We start from the raw sequence: 21,846 nt of genomic DNA, 5'->3' as shown, positions 1-21,846 counted from the left end.
GGCTCCGACTTCTGAACTCCGAATCCAACAACTAATTCTGAAAATGATAACATATTTAATAATCTAAACAAGGACAAGTTTAGGGCTGTGTCTGTTGACTTGGCCTTCGACTTTGATTGGAGTCAAGGTCAGAATTGGGCTTTTTGACTCCGTAGGAGTTGAAGTCCAACCCTAATTACCTACTCTAAATCGTCCAAGGGTGCAACTGACCTGACCAATCTGAGTTAAAGGCTTTGATTCGAACCAAACCATTTATATATGAACTTGCAAAGTTGAACCAGCCCTACCAAATACAAAGATGCATAGAACGGTTTTGGTTGGATGCATGGTTGGGTCGGGATGTGGCAGATTGGAATAAAAGGCTATAGAGAAGGTGATGGTTGAGTATGGTCGTGGCGGATGGGAATGGAAGGCAGGAGCTGCAAATCGGGCTGAGAAGATCAAAAGATGTAAGGGGGGCTTAGCTTGGTATTGGCTAGGGTTTGAGATTTGAAATTGAATTATAAAAAGTGGGTTGAGAATCTCGTTTTAAATTCTATTCCGGTGGTTATTTTGATTCAAGTACTGGAACGGAATATTTCAGTACCGTTGCATTCCGGTGTACTGTTTGGAGCTATATACATATTCTATATATAAGATTTCTAAAATGAATATGCATTGAAAGAATTAAAAAAAAAATAGAGATATTGGTGTCAAATTATAATATTAAAAATATTACAAACTTGAGTTGAGACACAAGAAAAAATGAAGAAAAAAAATGAAGAGCATAGAAATGATTAAATTAGAAATAATGAGATTAAAAAAAACAAAGAGAATGAGGGGACATATTTAAAGTTACAAAAGAATTTAAATTATATAAATCCCTTTTAGATTTAGAAATTACATTAATGCCATCTAGATTTAGAATTTACAAATTTACATAAATGCCATCCAAACTCAAAAGAATTACAAAATTGCCATTAAAACAGTCTAGAATAGAATGCAGTTTGGAATTTGTTGGAATGAATCAGAATTTGGAATGAAACGAAAGAAGAATGTAGAGTATACCAAATCCTACACTAGAACAGAAAGTTTTGAATAGAACATTATGGAATTCAAAACTATGGCCGAGATAGTTGGTTTAAGGAAATACATAATCTAGGTTCTTGAAATCTTTTGATGAGTTCTTCTATATGGCCTCCTGCGTGTCATATTTTTTTATTATTATTATTATTATTAAAACGTGCATTTTGGTGTTATTCTAGCCCCCTTTCAAAATTTTCTCCGACCCTCCTTCCGGTGAGTGCCAACACCCACCTTTGCTAGGCGGGCCAGATTGGGCTTAAGCAAGCGACCCGGATTTCTGAAGGCCAATACATTTTACCAACCTACCCATATTTCGCAGGTTTTGTGTGTGTGTGTGTGTGTGTGTGTGTGTGTGTGTGTGTGGGGGGGGGGGGGGGGGGGGAAATAACACTTAATTGTAATTGAAATTTTGGAGTTTGCAAACCTGGATCATTTTGATGGGGTGTGATGGGAGTTCAAGGCGCTTGCTTAGTTGTCGTTTCTTCATTGGGGGAGATGCCCGGGAGTTGAAGTCAGGTAGTTGAGATACTGGACCCGCACTCTTTAGGAGAGAGATCAGGATGCCTTAGGCTAACTCGCCTCTTTGGTTCCCCTAGAGAGGTAAATTGTCGAATAGCTGAAGAGCTAGTCCGCTCTTCGCCATGACGGGGGTTAAGGTGAGTCGTCCTCTTCCGCGAGAGGGAGAACTCGATCCAAGTTGGACTCTCCATTTAGTTCCTTACGGGGAGATAAGTCGAGCAGTCTGACACTCGACCTGCTCCTGCCTATTGACATCACAGGAAAGATAAGTGTTGGGTAGATTAACGCTAATTCACTCTTCACCGGCAGAGGTTAGGGTAAGTTGCCGAATAGTTTAAGATTGGATCTGCTCTTGCCTGTTGACACCCAGAGGGAAGGTAAGTGTCGGGTAGCTAAAGGCTAGACCTGCTCCTACTTGTTGACTCTCAAGGGAAGTTAAGTGTCGGATAGCCAAAGGTTGGACCCGCATGAGGAATAAAGCAGCCTTTGGGTCCCACAGAGAGGTAAGTTGTCGGATAGCTAAGGAGTTGGGTCTGCTCTTCGTCGTGATGGGGTGGTGCCCCCACCGGCGAACCCTCTTGCAATGGTTTTGATCTCGCCCCAACGGGGTGATTTCTTGGGGTGGTGTTCAGGGGCGACCGTGAGGTAGCCTCCATTCGGCTGCTCTTCGTCTCGGGCTTCCTTCCCTCCTTGGCTTTTTGGGCCTTTCTACACTCCTCTACTATGACCTTCTTTTATGCTCCTGCTCTAGTTTCTGGCTAGGAGGGTATTGGAGTCGCGATCGTTCAATCTCCTATCTCCCCTCCTTCAAGGAAATGCAATCTTCTGTGTTGTGGGTGGTGGACTGGTGATAGGTGAAATGACAACGATTATTGCTCCTATAGCCCACTTTTCGAGCGGTGCGCCGGTCTTCTTTAGATAGTGAGTGCTTCCCGGTCGAATCAAAACCTCAGGCCTCTCGTGGGGGCTTCTTCTCTTCTATTGTCATGTAGTCTTTTTTTCGTCTTCTTATGGGCCTTGTTCTTGCCCCACGCCTTCCGTTTTCTATCTGCCTGCACCAGTTCTTTCTTTCTACGCTAGGTCAAGGCCCTGAGCGTGTCCTCGGCATTGATAAAATTGTTGGCCTGATCCATAAACTCTTGCAGCGTGGCAGGAGTTTTCTTGGCTAATTCTGCCATGAACTGGGACCAAGGCCATACTCCCCCTAATAGTGCTGCCAAAGTTATGTTATCATCTTGGTCATCTGTTGTCATGCGTTCCTTGTTGAACCTACTCAGGTACGCCTTTAGGCCCTCATCTTCCCCCTACTTGATGGTGAGGAGATACATCGCGGGGCGTCTCCTCCTTCAACTTGCCATAAACTGTGTAAGGAACAGGCAGGCCGACTCCCCGAAGTTGTCTATGGATCCGAGTGTTAAAGACCCAAACCATACTCTTACTGGTCCCTCAGAATTAGCGAGAAGGCCCTGCAAGCTACTTCCCCTGGGAAACACCATGTAGAGTCATGTGGGCTTGGAATATCTCCAAGTGTTCAAGGGGGTCCTTGGTCCCGTCGTACATGTCCATGAGGAGAACTCGGAATTTGGGTGGTAGCTGCACGAACATCATCTCCGTGATGTAGGGCAGGCAGTGTTGGTGAGCAACTTGTCCATTGACGATGACGTACCCATCCTTTTCTCCATCTCTTCGTACTTCCCTTTGAGGTTACGCAACTCACTCTGCATATTCCTCTTTTCTTCCTCTGTGTCACCTCCTCCTCCGTTTCTGGACTGCACATGTTTGCTATTGTTGGGTTCCGCGTGGTTTTTCGGTCCATTGGTGGCTACTCTGAGTGTTCCATTCTCTTTTCGGAAGGTCTCTACTTCGGTAGTTAACTTTCCCACCAGTTGCTCCATCGCCGTGAGTCTCACTTCCATGTTCACTGATGTTGTTTCTTCTTGTTTTCGAGTTGTCTAAAAATAGGTTGTCCCAGGCATATGAAGGACACGTGAAGTCTATAGAGATCCCACAGACGGCGCCACTGTTAACATCGTGTTTCGTACGCCTTTGGGTCGGATTCCAGCAACTCGGGTCTAGGTCTTTATACCTGCACACTCATGAAAGCAGGGAAAGTGGGAGCCGGGGAGAAGCCGGAGAGTCTCAGATACTTAAGTCAGTATATCTCCTTAGTAGCTTGTACGAGAGTGCGAAAGCTTAGAGTCTTCTTCATACCTAGGGGTCGGTTTTTATACGAGGTTTCTAGGGGAGATATCTTGTAGCTTGCCTTAAGGGGCTCATGTCACTTTGACTATTATTTGGTCAGAATCATTGAATGTGGCATGGCTCATGGGGTGGCACCATTAATGTGGCATGGAGGGTGGCACCATTAATGTGGCATGGAGTCTGAGGAGTGGCGCCATTAATGCAGTGCGGTTCCCTGACTAGACTTTAACCTACGAGTGATCATTGTCGAGTCTCTCCATACCTTATGTTAGGAGATCGAGAGTCCTTTGCATTTCTCGCCCACCTGTCTGTACAGGTTTTCGAGGGCTAGGTGTCCATTGGGAAGTGTCAAGATGGCGAGTCTCATTTGTCCCTACCATTCGTCTTTCTCACGTGAGGGTTACTTCACGGGTTGGTTTTGCTTACGGATCGAGTATTCGTAGAAGTCCAATGACTTATTTTTAGAGGAGGGTTGTTAGGCCGGGTTGGGCTATCCCCCTTCTCCCGAGATCCCCCATGGGCTTGTTACACGTACCTGGGGGAGAGAAAATCCCCTCACATTGGGTGCTGGGGTCTAAATTTATTTGCAATGATACATAGAAGGGAGGAAAAAAAGGTAAGATGCCTCCAGTACTGCAAATTTGAAGTGCAACATAGAGAATCTAGTTCATTGTCCAAAATGTTAAACAAGCTGTAGTTGGGAGAATCTGTAGCTGAAGCACAGTAATAAAAATCTTAAAAAACAAAGTAGATAAATGTCTATGATGAAATAAAAAATTATATACCATGATTAGAAAAAAAAAAAAAATTATATACCGACATCAAGGAAGCTTACTCCAGGCAAAAGAAAGAATCAACACTTTATTATTATTATTATTTTTTTAAGAGAATCTTTGTTTGGATAGTCATTTCATCGCATCATTATAATTTTCTTAAATTCTCATATAAAATATAATAAAAAATTTAACTTCTTCAAATATCAAAATAATGATAATATTAAAAAATAATATACTAACAATATTTTATTTAACTTTCAATTTTTATATCAAATCATTTCATCTCATTTTACTATCTAAACTGCACTTAAATATTTTTAAGTGTTTGCAAGTGCCTTTGCCAGAGTTTCTTGATATATCTCCGAACCTATAAAAATTCAATTAAAATTGTCTCATCCACAGGATCAGGAAGGGAAAAACAACAAAACGCCCAAAAATTGGATTTATATAGATCCAATTAATTCATTGTTGCACGATGCTGCTGACGAAAGCTTGGGTGACTCGGAAGATTTTTCAAAAGAGGAGAAGATAGCTAAGGGGAAGTCGAAGGTTGATCGGTAAGTGAAACTCGGGTTGATCGCAAGAATCGGGATCGCTAAACCGATTAGCCACGTCAGGTGTGCGGTGCAAATCCTTGAACCGGATGCTAACTAGATTCTCACTAACATTACTCTTTGAGTAAATCCGATATTTGTTGGGTTGGATCGTATCAGCATTGATTTTTTTATTTTTTTGCACACTGCTTCTAAATTTCAAAGATAGTACTAAATCTATAAATAGATTATATAAAATAAAATTTATAAACCGACCTACGTGGAAGAATCCAGGAGGGCGAGAGGCCCTTCGCCCCAAATTCTGACATTTTCATTAATTTATTCAAAAGTTATGTAAAAATAAATAAAAAATAAGTGTGTAAAATACCACGACACACGTGGCTAATTATTACTTTGCCACTCGGTTGTATATAGTTAGTTAAGATGATATAGTTTTATGAGTTAAATAAATTATTATTATATTATTATTTTTTAATATTATTATTATTTTTAAATTTAAAAAATTGAATTATTTATTATATTTTGTATGAGAATTTAAAAAAATTTTAATGATAAGATAAAATGTATTAAAAGTATTTTTATATCCAAACGATACTAAATTTCATATCAACCTGTAAAGCCGTAACCCATTACATTTTACCGACTTACCCATATTCTAGAGTTTGCAAGCCTGGATCATTTTGATAGGGTGCAATGGGAGTTCGAGGCGCTTGCTTAGTTGTTGTCTCTTCGTTGGGGGAGACACGCCCGGGAGTTGAAGTCAGGTAGTTGAGATATTGGACCCGCACTCTTCAGAGGAGAGATCTGGATGCCTTAGGCTAACTTGCCTCTTTGGTTTCCCTAGAGAGGTAAATTGTCGGACAGCTAAAGAGCTAGTCTGCTCTTTGCCATGACGGGGGTTAAGGTGAGTCGTCCTCTTCCGCGAGAGGGAGAACTCGATCCAAGTTGGACTCTCCATTTGGTTCCTTACGGGGAGATAAGTCGGGCAATCTGATACTGGTCCTGCTCCTGCTCCTACCCATTGACATCACAGGAAAGATATGTGTTGGATAGATTAACGCTAATTCACTCTTCACCATGGCGGAGGTTAGGGTAAGTTGCCGAGTAGCAGAGAGGCTAAACCTGCTCTCCATTGTGGGAGGGATAAAGCAACCTTAAGGTTACTCATCTCTTTGTGTCCCGTGAGGAGGTAAGTTTCCGGATAGTTTGAGATTGGATCTGGTCTTGCCTGTTGACGCCAGAGGGAAGGTAAGTGTCGGGTAGCCAAAGGCTAGACCTGCTCCTGCTTGTTGATTCTCAAGGGAAGGTAAGTGTCGGATAGCTAAAGGTTGGATACGCGGGAGGAATAAAGCAGCCTTTGGGTCCCACAGAGAGGTAAGTTGTCGGACAGCTAAGGAGTTGGGTCCGCTCTTCGTCGTGATGGGGTGGTGCCCCCACCTGCGAACCCTCCCGCAATGGTTTTGATCTCGCCCCAACGGGGTGCTTTCTTGGGGTGGTGTTCAGGGGCGACCGTGAGATGGCCTCCATTCAGCTACTTTTCGTCTCGGGCTTCCTTCCCTCTTGAGCTTGTTGGGTCTTTCTACACTCCTCATCTGCGACCTTCTTTTATGCTCCTGCTCTAGTTGGCTACGAGGGTACTGGAGTTGCGATCGTTCAATCTCCTCTCTCCCCTCCTTCAAGGAAATGCAATCTTCTGTGTTGTGGGTGGTGGACTGGTGATAGGTGAAATAACAGCGATTATTACTCCTGTAGCCCACTTTTCGAGCGGCGCGCCGGTCTTCTTTAGATAGTGACTGCTGCCCAGTCGAATCAAAACCCCAGGCCTTTCGTGGGGACTTCTTCTCTTTTGTTTTCATGTAGTCTTTTTTTCGTCTTCTTATGGGTCTTGCTCTTGCCCCGCTCCTTCCGTTTTCTATCTGCCTGCACTAGTTCTTTCTTTCTACACTCGGTCAAGGCACTGAGCGTGTCCTCGGCATTGATAAAATTGTTGGCCTGATCCATAAACTCTCACAGCATGGCGGGAGTTTTCTTGGCTAATTCTACCATGAACTGGGATCGAGGCCATACTCCCCCTAATAGTACTGCCAAAGTTATTTTATCATCTTGGTCATCTGTTGTCATGCGTTCCTTGTTGAACCTAGTCAGGTACGCCTTTATGCCCTCATCGTCCCCCTACTTGATGGTGAGGAGATACATCGCGGGGTGTCTCCTCCTTCAGCTTGCCATAAACTGTGTAAGGAATAGGCAGGCCGGCTCCCCAAAGTTGTCTATGGATCCGAGTGTTAGAGACCCAAACCATACTCTTACTGGTCCCTTAGAATTAGCGGGAAGGCCCTACAAGCTACTTCCCCTGGGAAACACCATGTAGAGCCATGTGGGCTTGGAATGTCTCCAAGTATTCAAGGGGGTCCTTGGTCTCGTTGTACATGTCCATGAGGGGAACTCAGAATTTGGGTGGTAGCAGCACGAACATCATCTCTGTGATGTAGGGTAGGCCAGTGTTGGTGAGCAATTTGTCCACTGACAATGACGTACCCATCCTTTTCTTCATCTCTTCGTACTTCCCTTTGAGGTTACGCAACTCACTTTGCATATTCCTCTTTTCTTCCTCTGTGTCACCTCCTCCTCCTCCGTTTCTGGACTGCACATGTTTGCTGTTGTTGGGTTCCGCGTGGTTTTTCGGTCCATTGGTGGCTACTTTGAGTGTCTCATTCTCTTTTCGAAAGGTCTCTACTTTGGTAGTCAACTTTCCCACCAGTTGCTCTATCGTTGTGAGTCTCACTTCCATGTTCACTGATGTTGTTTCTTCTTGTTCCCGAGTTGTCTAAAAATAGGTTGTCCCAGGCATATGAAGGACACGTGAAGTCTATAGGGATCCCACAGACGGCGCCACTATTAACATCATGTTTCGTACGCTTTTGGGTCGGATTCCAGTAACTCGGGTCTAGGTCTTTATACCTACACACTCACGAAAGCAGGGAAAGTGGGAGTCGGGGAGAAGTCGGAGAGTTTCCGATACTTAAGTCAATATATCTCCTTAGTAGCTTGTGCGAGAGTGCGAAAGCTTAGAGTCTTCTTCATACCTGGGAGTCGGCTTTTATATGAGGTTTCTTGGGGAGATATCTTGTACCTTGCCTTAGGGGGCTCATGTCACTTTGACTGTTATTTGGTCAGAATCATTGAATGCGGCATGGCTCATGGGGTGGCACCATTAATGTGGCGTGGAGTCCGAGGAGTGGCGCCATTAATGCAGTGTAGTTCCTTGACTAGACTTTAACCTGCGAGTGATCATTATCGAATCTCTCCATATCTTATGTTAGGAGATCAAGAGTCCTCCGCATTTCTCGCCCACTTATCTGTACAGGTTTTCGAGGACTAGGTGTCCATTGGGGAGTGTCAAGATGACAAGAGTCATTTGTCCCTACCATTCATCTTTCTCACATGAGGGTTACTTTATGGGTTGGTTTTGCTTACGGGTCGAGTACTCGTAGAAGCCTAGTGACTTATTTTTAGAGGAGGGTTGTTAGGCCAAGTTGGGCTCTCCCCCTTCTCCCGAGGTCCCTCATGGGCTTGTTACACGTTCCTGGAGGAGAGAAAATCTCCTCACATTGGGTGCTGGGGTCTAAATTTATTTGCAATGATACATAAAAGGGAGGAAAAAAAGGTAAGATGCCTCCAGTACTGCAGATTTGAAGTTCAACATAGAGAATCTAATTCATTGTCCAAAATGTCAAACAAGCTGTAGTTGGGAGAATTTGTAGCTGAAACACAGTAATAAAAATCTTAAAAAACAAAGTAGATAAATGTCTATGATGAAATAAAAAATTATATACCGACATCAAGGAAGCTTACTCCAGGCAAAAGAAAGAATCAATACTTTTTTTTTTATTATTTTTTTTAAGAGAATCTTTGTTTGGATAGTCATTTCATCACATCATTATAATTTTCTTAATTTCTTATATAAAATATAATAAAAAATTTAACTTCTTCAAATATCAAAATAATAATATTATTAAAAAATAATATACTAATAATATTTTATTTAATTTTTAATTTTTATATCAAATCATTTCATTTCACTATCTAAACTGCACTTAAATGATTTTAAGTGTTTGCAAGTGCCTTTACCAGAGTTTCTTGATATATCTCCGAACCTATAAAAATTCAATTAAAAATGTCTCATCCACAGGATCAGGAAGGGAAAAACAACAAAACGCCCAAAAATTGGATTTATATAGATCCAATTAATTCATTGTTGCACGAGGCTGCTGACGAAAGCTTGGGTGACTCGGAAGATTTTTCAAAAGAGGAGGAGATATGCTAAGGGGAAGTCGAAGGTTGATCGGTAAGTGAAACTCGGGTTGATCGCAAGAATCGGGATCGCTAAACCGATTAGCCACGTCAGGTGTGCGGTGCAAATCCTTGAACCGGATGCTAACTAGATTCTCTCTTACATTACTCTTTGAGTAAATCCGATATTTGTTGGGTTGGATCGTATCAGCATTGATTTTTTTATTTTTTTGCACACTGCTTCTAAATTTCAAAGATAGTACTAAATCTATAAATAGATTATATAAAATAAAATTTATAAACCGACCTACGTGGAAGAATCCAGGAGGGCGAGAGGCCCTTCGCCCCAAATTCTGACATTTTCATTAATTTATTCAAAAGTTATGTAAAAATAAATAAAAAATAAGTGTGTAAAATACCACGACACACGTGGCTAATTATTGCTTTGCGACTCGGTTGTATAGTTAGTTAAGATGATATAATTTTATATGAGTTAAATAAATTATTATTATAATATTAATTTTTAATATTATTATTATTTTTAAATTTAAAAATTAAATTATTTATTATATTTTATATAAAAATTTAAAAAAATTATAATAATAAAATAAGACGTATTGAAAGTGATTTTATATCCAAATGTTACTACATTTCATATCAACCCGTAAAGCCGTAAGCCCATTACAATGGTTCCTCTGTGTGAAAATTTAAGAGAAATAGCGCAATACTTACTTCTTCTATCTAATTCTTTCCAAAACTTGTTAAGAATTTCAAGATTTTTTAATAATAAAATATAAATTTGTCGGCTCTTAAACTATCGAAAAAAGAATGAGAAGATTTTTGTAATAAAAGAGATTAGATGTAAAATATTTTCAATATCAAATATTGAGAAGGAATGCGATAATTAATAGCCTTTATTTGTTGAATGAACGTTGAGATCAATTGTATATTAATTATTTTTATTTTTTATTCTACATTTAAACTTGAAACTTACTGTACATATATGCATGCTTTTAAGTAATCTTTAATTTTTGTTACCTACAAACTTTTATGTATCCTTTGCCTCCCCCCTCTCCCCCACATAAATCTGGGCTTAAGCCAGTTATAAATGAACAAAACGGTTCGGGAATAGCTTGAGCTCGGCTTGTGTATATTTGGTTCAAATTCGTTTTTTTAAATAAATGAAATATTTGTAAATACTAATATAAATTTAAATATTAAACGAACAAAACTCGTAAAATTCAACTCGACACAATTTAGACTCGTGAATAAAGTTCGTATAAGTTCGATTTGGCTTGTTTGAACTCGTTTTGAAGCTCATAATATGTTATATATGTATTTGTTTTATATTTTATATACTTAATTATATATTATTAATTTATTTATAGTTTACGTTAGTTAATATATTTATTATGTTCCCAAAGTGTGAATAGGATAATTTGTATAATAATATATCATACAACTAAAACTTTTGACTTATTATATTATCTATATATATTAAATAGTTTAATTTATTACATTTATCTTATGTATTATTATTTTTTAATTATAACTATAAGTTAATTTATTTTATAGAAAGATATACCATATCAGAACTATTTGGTTGAATAGTTAAATGGTTAAAGTTTTTTTTTTTTTTTTATAAAATTTATTTTTTTTATCAATCAAAAGGTAAGATTCAAAATTCTTTTTTCTTAAAAAAATAAAGTTCGAGCTCGAGCTCAAATCGTTTGTTTATTTTTAGTCAAGCTCAAACTGAATTCGAATAACATTAATAGTTAACAAGCTGAGTTCGAACAAAAATATTCGAGTTCAAGCCGAGTTTAAACGAGTAAACATGCTAATTGAGCTCGATTGCGCTTGTTTGAATTCGACTCGACTTAGTTCGTTTGCAGCCCTGGACTTGGCTTATTCTATATTGACTTAGGCTTTGTTTGGATCTTGAACTACTCTCAACTCATCTCAACTCATCATTACAACTTTTTTAAATTCCAACACAAAATATAATAAACAATTCAACTTTTTCAAATACTAAAATAATAATAATATTAAAAAATAATATTCTAACAATATTTTATCATCTCAACTCAACTCAACTCAACTAACTTCAACATTCAAACACACTCTTAATTTAATGTAATACACAGGTCTACTTTGTAATAAAAAGAATTTTATAATCTAACGTACCATAACAAATTATATTAATTTATAAACTTCATTTTATAAGATCTTTTGTATACCAAGCATTTTTCACTTCCTCATGCTAAATATTAAAAAACTGTAGGTGGCCCTTGCTTGTTTGGTAGAAAATTGGAGTTAAAGAGTTTTCTAATTTTGCATTGTGATCTATGAAAGCGGGTAGTGAGAATGAAAAAATTTTTGGATAAAAGTTTTTTAGATATCTTTTGTATAAGAAAACTACTTATTTGTGACCAGTTAATTCCAGTAAAATAATTATTTACAACTAAAATTAGTTACAAATAATCTTTTAGTTGCAATAAATTAGTTACGAAAATCCGTTTTTCTTGTAGTTAATTAATTAATTGGGTTTTGTAAATGTAGACTATGTTGAATGCAAAAGTTTTTTTTTTTATTTTATATATATATATATATATATAATCAAATTGTTTTGTATTGGATTTTATAAAACTTGTTTCTCTTTTTATGTTTTTATTTCCAAAAAAAAAAAAATCGAGAAAACACAGACAAATGATGAGATGAATGAGGAAAATTTTGTCAAGTGTTCAAAAGTTATTTATAAATAAATAATAAATATATGTGATTATTTCAGGACTTGAAGATCGAGTTCCTTTGTAGCTACGTATTACTTATTGTTATGCAGGCATGCTATTAGTACTCTATTATATAGGTGTAATCAATTAAGCAGGTTTTATGACTAAGATGCCCTTACTTAGTGGCTGATCGTGATGGCTGAATTCATTCAGAGTGGCTTAATTTGTAATTCCAGCTTAAAAGATGTTCTCTGATTTTTCCAAAGAAAAGATTACTAAGACATGAATTTATGATTGTCTTGGATCCCACTGATTTGCAAGCATCTGCATACTAAATACAGAATTAAAAAAACAGTTATTTTATGTGATTTATTTTTTACTATATCAATAAATAAAAAAACTAATATTAATTCATATCTACATATTCCAATAACTTATTCTGTTCTTTAGGTTTACAAATTTCAATTCTGACCCCAAACAAAAGTTCAAACTGAATTACTTATGTTGACGAGGTAGTACCACGTCAACCCATTACAAGAAAATTGCTTAACTGTTATCAGTTATTTCTTGTCAAAATGATTATTTTCTATCAAAATGAGTCTATTTCCGTCGTAAATAATCTGTCATAAATATACGTATTTCTTGTAGTGACCCGTGTAAGACTTCGTGTATATAGCAGAAATCATATTAAAATTGACTCAATCCTATCCTATTTTTACCAATTGCTCCCTATCCGACATTGGTGTCTAATTTGGAATCAAGAAAAGAATCAAACTCTTTCTTGAACCGAGTCGATTAAACCCTTAGATACTAATCTTTACACAATTTCTATTTTAGGTTTGTAAATAAATTAGAGTAGTATTTGAAAAAATAAGGGATGAAATGGGAAAAGCGAGCTGAGAAAGTAAGGTCAAAGACAAGATGAATTGATTCCAATTAATATTTGTACGGAAAATGACATTGGGGGAAGCAGAAAAAGTCATAAAGATAAGTGGTTGTCCACGACATGCCTAAGTAATGTATAATGTTGTTCACTGTCATGTTGATGGATCAATTTATATGTTGATTAAGATACAAGTATGAGCTTTACCAAAAATTTAAAAAGTATTTGATGCTTTCATGAGGATCCACATGCCCGCAATTTAAGGGTTTCTAAATTTAGGTAAAGACAAAAAAACATACAGAAAAAAAAAATGACTAAGGTTATTGTTCGGATAATGAGTTGAGATGAGAAGAAAAATTAAATAAAATATTGTTAGAATATTATTTTTTAATATTATTATTGTTTTGAGATTTAAAAATATTAAATTATTTATTATATTTTGTGTGGGATTTAAAAAATTACAATGATGAGATGGATTGAAATGGAGCGTTATCATATTAAACAAAAAAAAAACAAAGATAAAATAAACAAAACATATATTGAAAATTTTTTTATAAAAAAAGTGGATCTTATATTGAAAAAGTGTAAAAAATCATTATTTTTTAGTGAGGCTTACTTTTGTACAAATGGCCTACACATGACGTATCTAGTTGGAGCTTGCACTACTCTAAAAGAATTTAGGAAGAAAAGATGTTGGTTTTAACATAATTTACCTTATGCAAAAACTTAAAAAATAATTTTTAATGATTTCTTGAGATTTTAGAGGGCTCTCAATATTAAAATGTTCAAATGCCATGGTAGGTCACATAAATTGAATATAAGATGATGTTTGAGCAAATTTATATATTTTAGAGCTGTTGCATTCTTAAATCAGTATATACAGGATATCATTTATAATATTTGAATATTAAAATTTAAATTTAAAAATTTATTTTTTAAATCAAATTATAATATGTAAGTATTTTGTTAAATATGTTCTACATAATGACTTAAAAATATAATTATTCTATATTTTATAATAAAATATAAGAGTCGAATTTAAATAATTGAAAACTTACAATGGAAAATTACCAATACAAATAGATCGTTGCACCAAAATGTTGTTTGATGATGTCTTTGAGAGTGAAAGGTCCGTATTCGAGGTATTCTTTATAATAGATAATATATATATATATATATTTTTTATTATAATATGTGGTTATTTAATTGTGAATAATAAATTTTATTATTTTTTCGTTAATTTTATTTTTATTTTTCTGTTAAGTCATATTTTACCAAAATACTTTTAAAACTCTTGACCATTTGACGTGTAATTCTCTTGTAAAATTTAATAAGGATTCTGTTTTACCAAAAGATTCTTAAGACCATTGACCATTTGACGTATAGCTTTATTGTAAAATTTAGTGAAAAATCATGTTTTAACAAAATTCCCTAATAACGTCTCTTTTTCATATCTTTTTGTTCTGGTAATGTATTCATTTTTCTTTATTTTTATTTCAATTTTTTTTAAATAAAAAAATTAATAATATTTTATTATTATATAGAGAGTAAATAGATAATCAATATGGATGCAGATCAATACTTATACTTTGTTAAAGTTTGTATTTTTTTATCTTAATTTTTTATCTTTCTATAATTTTATTTTATTTTTTCAGATAAATAAGTTACTGAATTTTTTATTTATTTTTATTTAAATCATTATATCTTATGTACTCTGCAATTAATGCATCCCGAGCTGTTTCTTAGTGTGTATATATATATATATATATATTAAAAGAAAAAGAAAAAAAAAGAAAATGATGAATTGATTTAATTTTAAATGGAAATTAAAGTTGCAGGGCTGGTGGTTTTTCAGTTCACACGAGACGAGCAGCTTCCCTTCCTGTATTATTCTGACACACTACTGTTTAGCTCGTGACATTCATGGGATTCCCTTTCGGCCTTTTCACTTCAGTTCTCATGCACAGCGTAACCAATTGTCTCGCACGAAATCAGCAGGGTTTTGTCTCGTCCTTACTCATTACTATCCTCCTCTCTTCATAACTTATCAATATGCAAAACAAGTGATTAATATATAAATTAATATGATTTGAAATAATATGTTAGGTTCTAAAATTATTTTATTTTAAAATAAATTTATAATATCATGTAATTTATATAAATTTATTTTTATAAAAAAAATTTATAATTACATCACTTCTCCCGTCATTCTAGTTTACGATTTACTCATAATTACCCATAATTTTGTGATACAAATATCTTTTATATTTTGAAAATTGATATATATATATATATATATATTTTAGTACATTAATTATTGTTTATAGATAATATAGATTTTAGGATTTAATACAGTGTGATTCATGTATTGTGCCTATCTCTTTTCAAATTATAGAATATATTTAGATAAAAAATGATCATGCTGCCATATCGCCCAACGTATGTTCCTAATGTAAATTGTAATTTTTTAAAAATATTTAAAAAATCAATTCACCAATAATCAATTCTTTAACTTTTTTTAAAAAAAAGTACTACAACCATAAAGAGATTATATAAAAATAATCATATAAATTGATGTGGCTTTTTGTGATCTGTCAGATTTACTTTACAATAAAAATAATTTTATAATCTAATAAACTATATCAAATTATATCAATTTGTGAGATTAATTTTATATAATTATTTTATGATTAGAATATTTCTCTTAAAAAAATATACGAAATATCAAAATGAAAAAATAAAATCACGGGACGTACTATCATTTTCCAAAAAAGAAAGAAAAAATTACATGGTAAATTGCTATAAACTCGTAAGACATTTCGGTGGTGGAAACATCATTTTCTTGAACATTTTATAAAGGTAATTTGGTGTCCGAGGTGGGTTGCCAACCTATAATACATACATTCCATTCAATTATGGCCCCCACTTCACATAATAACCTTCGAAAAACATAAACATAAAATCACTTTTAAAAATACCTAAACCTAAAGCCTACTCCAAGGGCCAAAATCATACCCCAACTCTGTGATCAGTACAATTGCCTCTGACCGTCATGTCTTTCCTCACTCTCTTTCTTCTCCTCCTCCTTCCTCCCACGGCCATCTCTTCCCTCCACGACCTCCTCCAAAGCCAAGGCCTCCCACCTGGTCTCTTCCCAGAAAACGTCAAAACATACAGTCTTGACCAAACTGGTCTTCTGGAGGTGCACCTGGAGCAGCCATGCTTGGCTAAGTTCGAGACTAGAGTGTTCTTTGAAAGCATAGTTCGGGCTAACCTCAGCTTTCGTGGGCTTAAAGGGTTGGAGGGCTTGTCTCAGGAAGAACTCTTTCTATGGCTTCCGGTTAAGGATATCATTGTTAACGATCCATCTTCAGGGCTCATTTTGTTTGATATTGGTGTTGCTCATAAACAGCTCTCCCTTTCTCTCTTTGAAAAACCTCCAGTTTGTAAACCTCAAGGTACTCATTCATCCTCTGATTTTAATTGGTTTTTTTTTATTTGTTATTGATTCTGGTTCTGGGTTCTTCACTGTTGGGCAACCTTCTTCTGGGTTTCTTCTGATTTGTTGTTCTCCTCTGTTTGGCTACTGCAAAACCAGAGGTTTAAAGAATTGGAAAATGAAGGGTTATACTGTTGATTATTGTTTGGGGCCTTGAACAGAGGAAATTGATTAGATAGCCTGTTCGAATTTCTGTCAAATTATTTTTGCTCTACAGTTATTTGTTCCCTTCATTTAATTTGCTTTTTAAATATTTATATATAATGAAAGCATAAATAAGCTTTAAATTTTTCAGTTTTATTTATTTATTTATTTTTTGCAGCCAGACAGTGATTACTATTGCAATTTTCTTATTTGTGAATCTTCGTCTTCTTTCTGAAAATATTATACATTGAGGATTCTGTGACTAACACCTATAAATTTGGAGTGCAGACCTGGTATTGGAGAGGGATGGGAAGAACAAGATGGGATTTCAAGCTCAGAGATGAAAGATGAGTCTTCATTTGAGAGATGGTGTCCTCTTTCTTTTTGTTTGTTTGTTTTTTTCTCTCGGGAAAGAAAATTTGGAGTAAATTTCATACCTGAAGTTAGGGCTGTAAAAATTGAGAAATGAGTGTAAGATTTTGGAATCGAAAGGCAGAGTTTTCGGAATTTTGAAGAAGTTATTGATTGTGATCGTGTTTGTAACTTGTCTTCTTATCTATAGGGTGGCATGCCATTCTCTCATTTTTTTTTTTTCTTTTGTTAATTTGTTCCTGAAGGCATGTTATTAAATATATCCGTTATCAATTATAGTAACCATGTTTGTTTATTATGATGAATCGATGTAGTTTTAGAAAAGAGAAATGCCTTGACTATAAAGAAATCGATAAGATTTGATCTGATACGTGAGATTATAAATTTATTTTTATTATAAAATAGATTTAATATATCCCATAAAGCTATATCAATTTGTGAGTTTACTTTTATAAAATTCTTTTATAGTTACGGTACTTTTCTTCACAAAATCAAAAATAAAATTAAATCGGTTGCATTAATTTCTTTCCGAAACTGGGGATGAAGTTCTTTATACAGCAGTTTGGTTTGGGACGTGGCATTTGGAAACCTTAAAAAAGACAAACAAAGAAAAAAGTTATGCAAGAAGGAATTGGAATGCCTAGAATGTTATTGGAACAAAAAATTCTTAGAATGTCTGAATTTCAACAAGCAGTTAATTTAGGAGGAAATATAGAGAGGGCAACATAAGAAACAATATTGACACTCCCATTTGTTCTAGATACCATTAATGATCTCTTAAATCAACTCCCTAGCTAGTATCCTGGACTGCAGGTTTTTCACCATAAACTCCCTGAAATTACAAAAAGAGTATACAATAAATAGATGAAAGGAGTAATATCTAGATACAATCATGAATTATGTAAGAATTGCATTCTTATTTTGAAAAGAGTGGAGCTCACTTTAAAAAAAAATACTTTTTTCATGTAGACCTCATTTTTATTCATTTTTTTAAAAATAATGTGAAGCGCTTGCATTACAAATATCATTTCTCATGTTATAGATATCTGTTAAAACTTGTGAAAGTACATGTACAGATTGAGGAAAATTGCAGGACAAGTACTCATATATAGTGAGTGGGATTACATTCTGCCATATTGAGCAATCCTCCAATTGTACATTGTTTGGGTTGTTGATTCTATGTCTGTTTACATAACATAGCTGTAATACTCTGATGCTGTAGTTGTTTATGAGTTTGTTTTGATCATATCATTGATAGTTGTACCGAGGAATTAGAAACATGTTACCTTATCCAAGTTTTATAGCAAGAGTTATGTGAGATACTATACTCACATCCTACTTTAATTATATCGTGCTAATGTGACATTACCACATCCTTTTTTAAAGCCTCGTTTGTTTTCAGGGATAAAATCTAAAACTATCAAAACTTTTCTAAGTTTTCATAAGGTTAGATAGTTTCTGAAAACAAACACTCATTATATCTCCGGAAGTTTTCATCTCACTCGGTCTCTCCTTTCTTCAACATTGTTGACTAATTTTCAAACCCTACCGGCAGAGCTAGCCGTGCGAATCTCCCCTGTTCTTCTACCCATCACTCAACGATTGCAGCTGCTTCCTCTTCTCCCCTATCATTGCTCCAAACTCCCTACATATAAGACATGTTGAAAGCCAGGAAAAACCACCTAGAGACCACTACGGTTAAGTGCAGCAACCGTCGTTTATCTCTCAAAAAAGACTACCATAAATGCTCCCTCACCAATTCGACAAGCACCACGGGTTCGAGAACGAGGTCATACCAGGTATTCCATGGTACCCTCTAAGGTGGTTTTTTTTTTTTTATATATATATATCAATAATTTGTGCAAATATGTTTTTATTGTTGATATATATATGCACATTGAGACTGATTTGTTTGTGGCTGTGGATCGATTAGTGGAGTTCTTTGTGTGTTTGAATGAGATGTTTCCTTAAGTTAAAAGGATTTGCTTACTGTAGTTGGCCAGCCTTTAGATGAATTAATAAATAGCTACTTAAGTTTGGATTTTGATGGTCTTTGCATTTTTTGTTTCCTGTTCATTCTCTTTCTAGAACGCTTTGAGGCACATTTTAGAACATAAGCGCTTAAATTGATAGACATAAAATGCATATTGGTTATAATCAAATCAGTTGTACTATATTTGTGAGGTTAATTTTTGCATCCCTATCTCGATTTCAATCCTTAGTGTGGCGCCCGCGACCCCCATGTATAGAAACTCGAGAATCGAGAGGTCCGGATGATGACAATACGGTCACGTATTTCAATGATAGTGCCAAGTGTGTGTACATGCAACAGTGTACAATAAACAACGCAACGGATAATTTAAGTAAGTCGACTAAGTATCAAAATTTTTAATACAAATTTACATAAGTAAAACATTTAAAAAGAGTTATATAGTTATCCCGAAAAATATAATACAAGTCCAAATACATAAACGAGTGGTCCTATATCATTCTTCCGGCAGAGCCGAAGCCTCATGCTCACCCTCAGCATCATCTGCATCAAAATTTGCATTACCATAAAATGGTACTGCATGTAAATATAATCCAAACAACCCTCGAGAATAAAAATGCATTAATGTAACCAACAATTATGCATGCATATATGATGAAATATGTATTAGATCCAAAATCTCATTTTCTTCGAAAATGAATATTTTCTAATGCACATCAAAATCCCATTTGATCCAAAATATTTCCATAAAAACATTTGTCCGCCATTTATCCAGAAAATGGCCCAAATCAACAATCTACAATTTTTCCAGAAAATGACCCAAACAAATAATCCATTTTAACCGTATGCACCATGATCTCCCATAGGGATCATCCGCACACCCTGGCTCCCTTCTTCACACCACGGGTAACGATCTTGCGAGTGACTTCGTAATGAGCGATGCCCAATTCTGCGCACAACGCGTTTATGGCCAAGCATCCTCTAACCCCCGCAGCAGAGGGGCCACGGAGTCGGCACGAGAGCGTTACCATCCTGTCCGATCCCGTTGTCACCCAATGACAACCCAGAGGACGTCACTTAGTATATTCCTCTCACGAGTGAACAGAGGAGCTCCACCGAGATAATGATCCATCTCGACTTGGGGTCGTGATATACACGCATCCAAAAATCATTTCTCACATGAAAATCCAGTTTTCAAAAATACACATGAACATGTATGCAATCATATTTTATTTACAAACATAAACGTGCGTGCAAATATACAATGTACATGATACGATACAATATCTAACAACCAACAATTCACAACACAATCCAATCACACAAACAACTCCATCCTCCAGTCCATCTAACTCCCGTATTCCTCGAACTCAGTCCGGCACAACTAACCAGATCACAATAAAAATGGGTTAGTGCAAAAATACATTTAAATCATGAAAGTTTGTGGGAAAATACTTATAGTGTTATAATATAATTTTTGAAGGATCACGGAGGTGCTAGAAGTGGCGGCACAACAACGTAACATTGAAAAATGTACTATGGCCGTGGGTCTCAAAATGCTAGATTTTGAACGGAGACAAACGAAGACTTAGGATTACAAGGAAATGACAGGGGAATGTTAGTGAAGCTAATGGTTGTGGTGGTTGGCCGTGGGTGGCGGCGTAGAGGGCAGTTGAAGTCCAAAAAGTCCAAAACGGAAATGGAGTTGGATGGACTTCATCTGTGGTGGAACGGAGATGAGGATGGATGGGTTAGGTAGCTGGGAGATCGATGGTGGTGTGGTGAAAAGATGACGGCCAATGGGTTAGGTGCGTGGAGGAGATTGGTGGCGCGAGAGAGGCTGGGAACGGAGGGGGTGGTCGCCGGCTAGAGGGGAAGAGATTGGGAGGGGCGGTGATGACCACGATGGCACGACAGCACTGGGTGGAGGATGACGCAATGGACGGGGGAGAGAGAGACTCGTGTGCGGGAGAGAAGAGAGAGAGAGGAGAAAAAGAAAATGAGGAGAAAAGAAAAGAAGAAAAAAAGAAAAAGAGGAAAAAAAAAGAAAAAAAAAAGTGAGGGAAAGAAATGAGGTATAATCATCACATCTTGGATCACACAAATGATCCAACGAAAAAGATTTCAAAACAAAATGAAAATAAAATAATTAAATCCAACAATAAATTAATTTAAAATGATGAGCAATTTAAATGCATAACAATAATTAATATTAAGAAAGCATATCAAAATAATTTTCATAAATTAAAAATCATAAAAATAAACCAACTAAAAATCTGATAAACTTAAAACAAGAGAACTAATATTTAAATTAATAAAAATAGTCATTCAATTAAAAATACACTAAAATACAGGGTGTTACACTTAGTACAAACGAGGCCTTAGTACTTTTGATGTATCCACAACTCGGTGGAAATTATGGTCTTCAATAATTAGGGCCTGTTTAGCATAGTGCGTATATATTGCAAAAATGCATGCGATGCCCAATATAGTTTCAAAGGTTGTTGAATTGAAGGGAATATTTTGAGACAAGAACTTCTTGGTTCTTTTTCAAGCAAAAGACAGAGAGAATACTATCATTTAGAGATAGTATTGGTTACTAGAAAGAGATGGATCAAGCATCTTCTGCCTTAGTATAGAAAAACAGACCAAAAAAAAAAAAAGCTATATGGTCAAGAGAACGCTATGGAAAAAAAGGCAAATAAGAGGAACTTGTCTTGAGAGGAGCAACTCCTCCCTCCCCCTGGTCAAAAAATTGGATGAATGACTTGATTTTTTAGAGATCAGGCAGATAAAAAGTTTTATTTTTTAGAGATCAGG

At 35.8% G+C, this 21,846-nt stretch overlaps 1 protein-coding gene across 1 annotated transcript; it reads left to right on the top strand.

The window, feature by feature from the left end:
* Nucleotides 1-15,975: 15,975 nt before the first annotated feature.
* LOC121266751 lies at nucleotides 15,976-17,207 on the top strand. The gene is made up of 2 exons (XM_041170559.1): nucleotides 15,976-16,479; nucleotides 16,953-17,207. The coding sequence occupies exons 1-2, from the start codon at nucleotides 16,074-16,076 to the stop codon at nucleotides 17,006-17,008; spliced, it is 462 nt and encodes a 153-aa protein (XP_041026493.1). The 5' UTR covers nucleotides 15,976-16,073; the 3' UTR covers nucleotides 17,009-17,207.
* The last annotated feature ends 4,639 nt before the right edge of the window (nucleotides 17,208-21,846 follow it).

This window comes from Juglans microcarpa x Juglans regia, chromosome 5S (genome assembly GCF_004785595.1).
Source record: "Juglans microcarpa x Juglans regia isolate MS1-56 chromosome 5S, Jm3101_v1.0, whole genome shotgun sequence".
NCBI classification, from domain to species: Eukaryota; Viridiplantae; Streptophyta; class Magnoliopsida; order Fagales; family Juglandaceae; genus Juglans; species Juglans microcarpa x Juglans regia.
The sequence above is the reverse complement of the archived record's forward strand: the minus strand, read 5'-3'. Positions and strand labels throughout refer to the sequence as shown.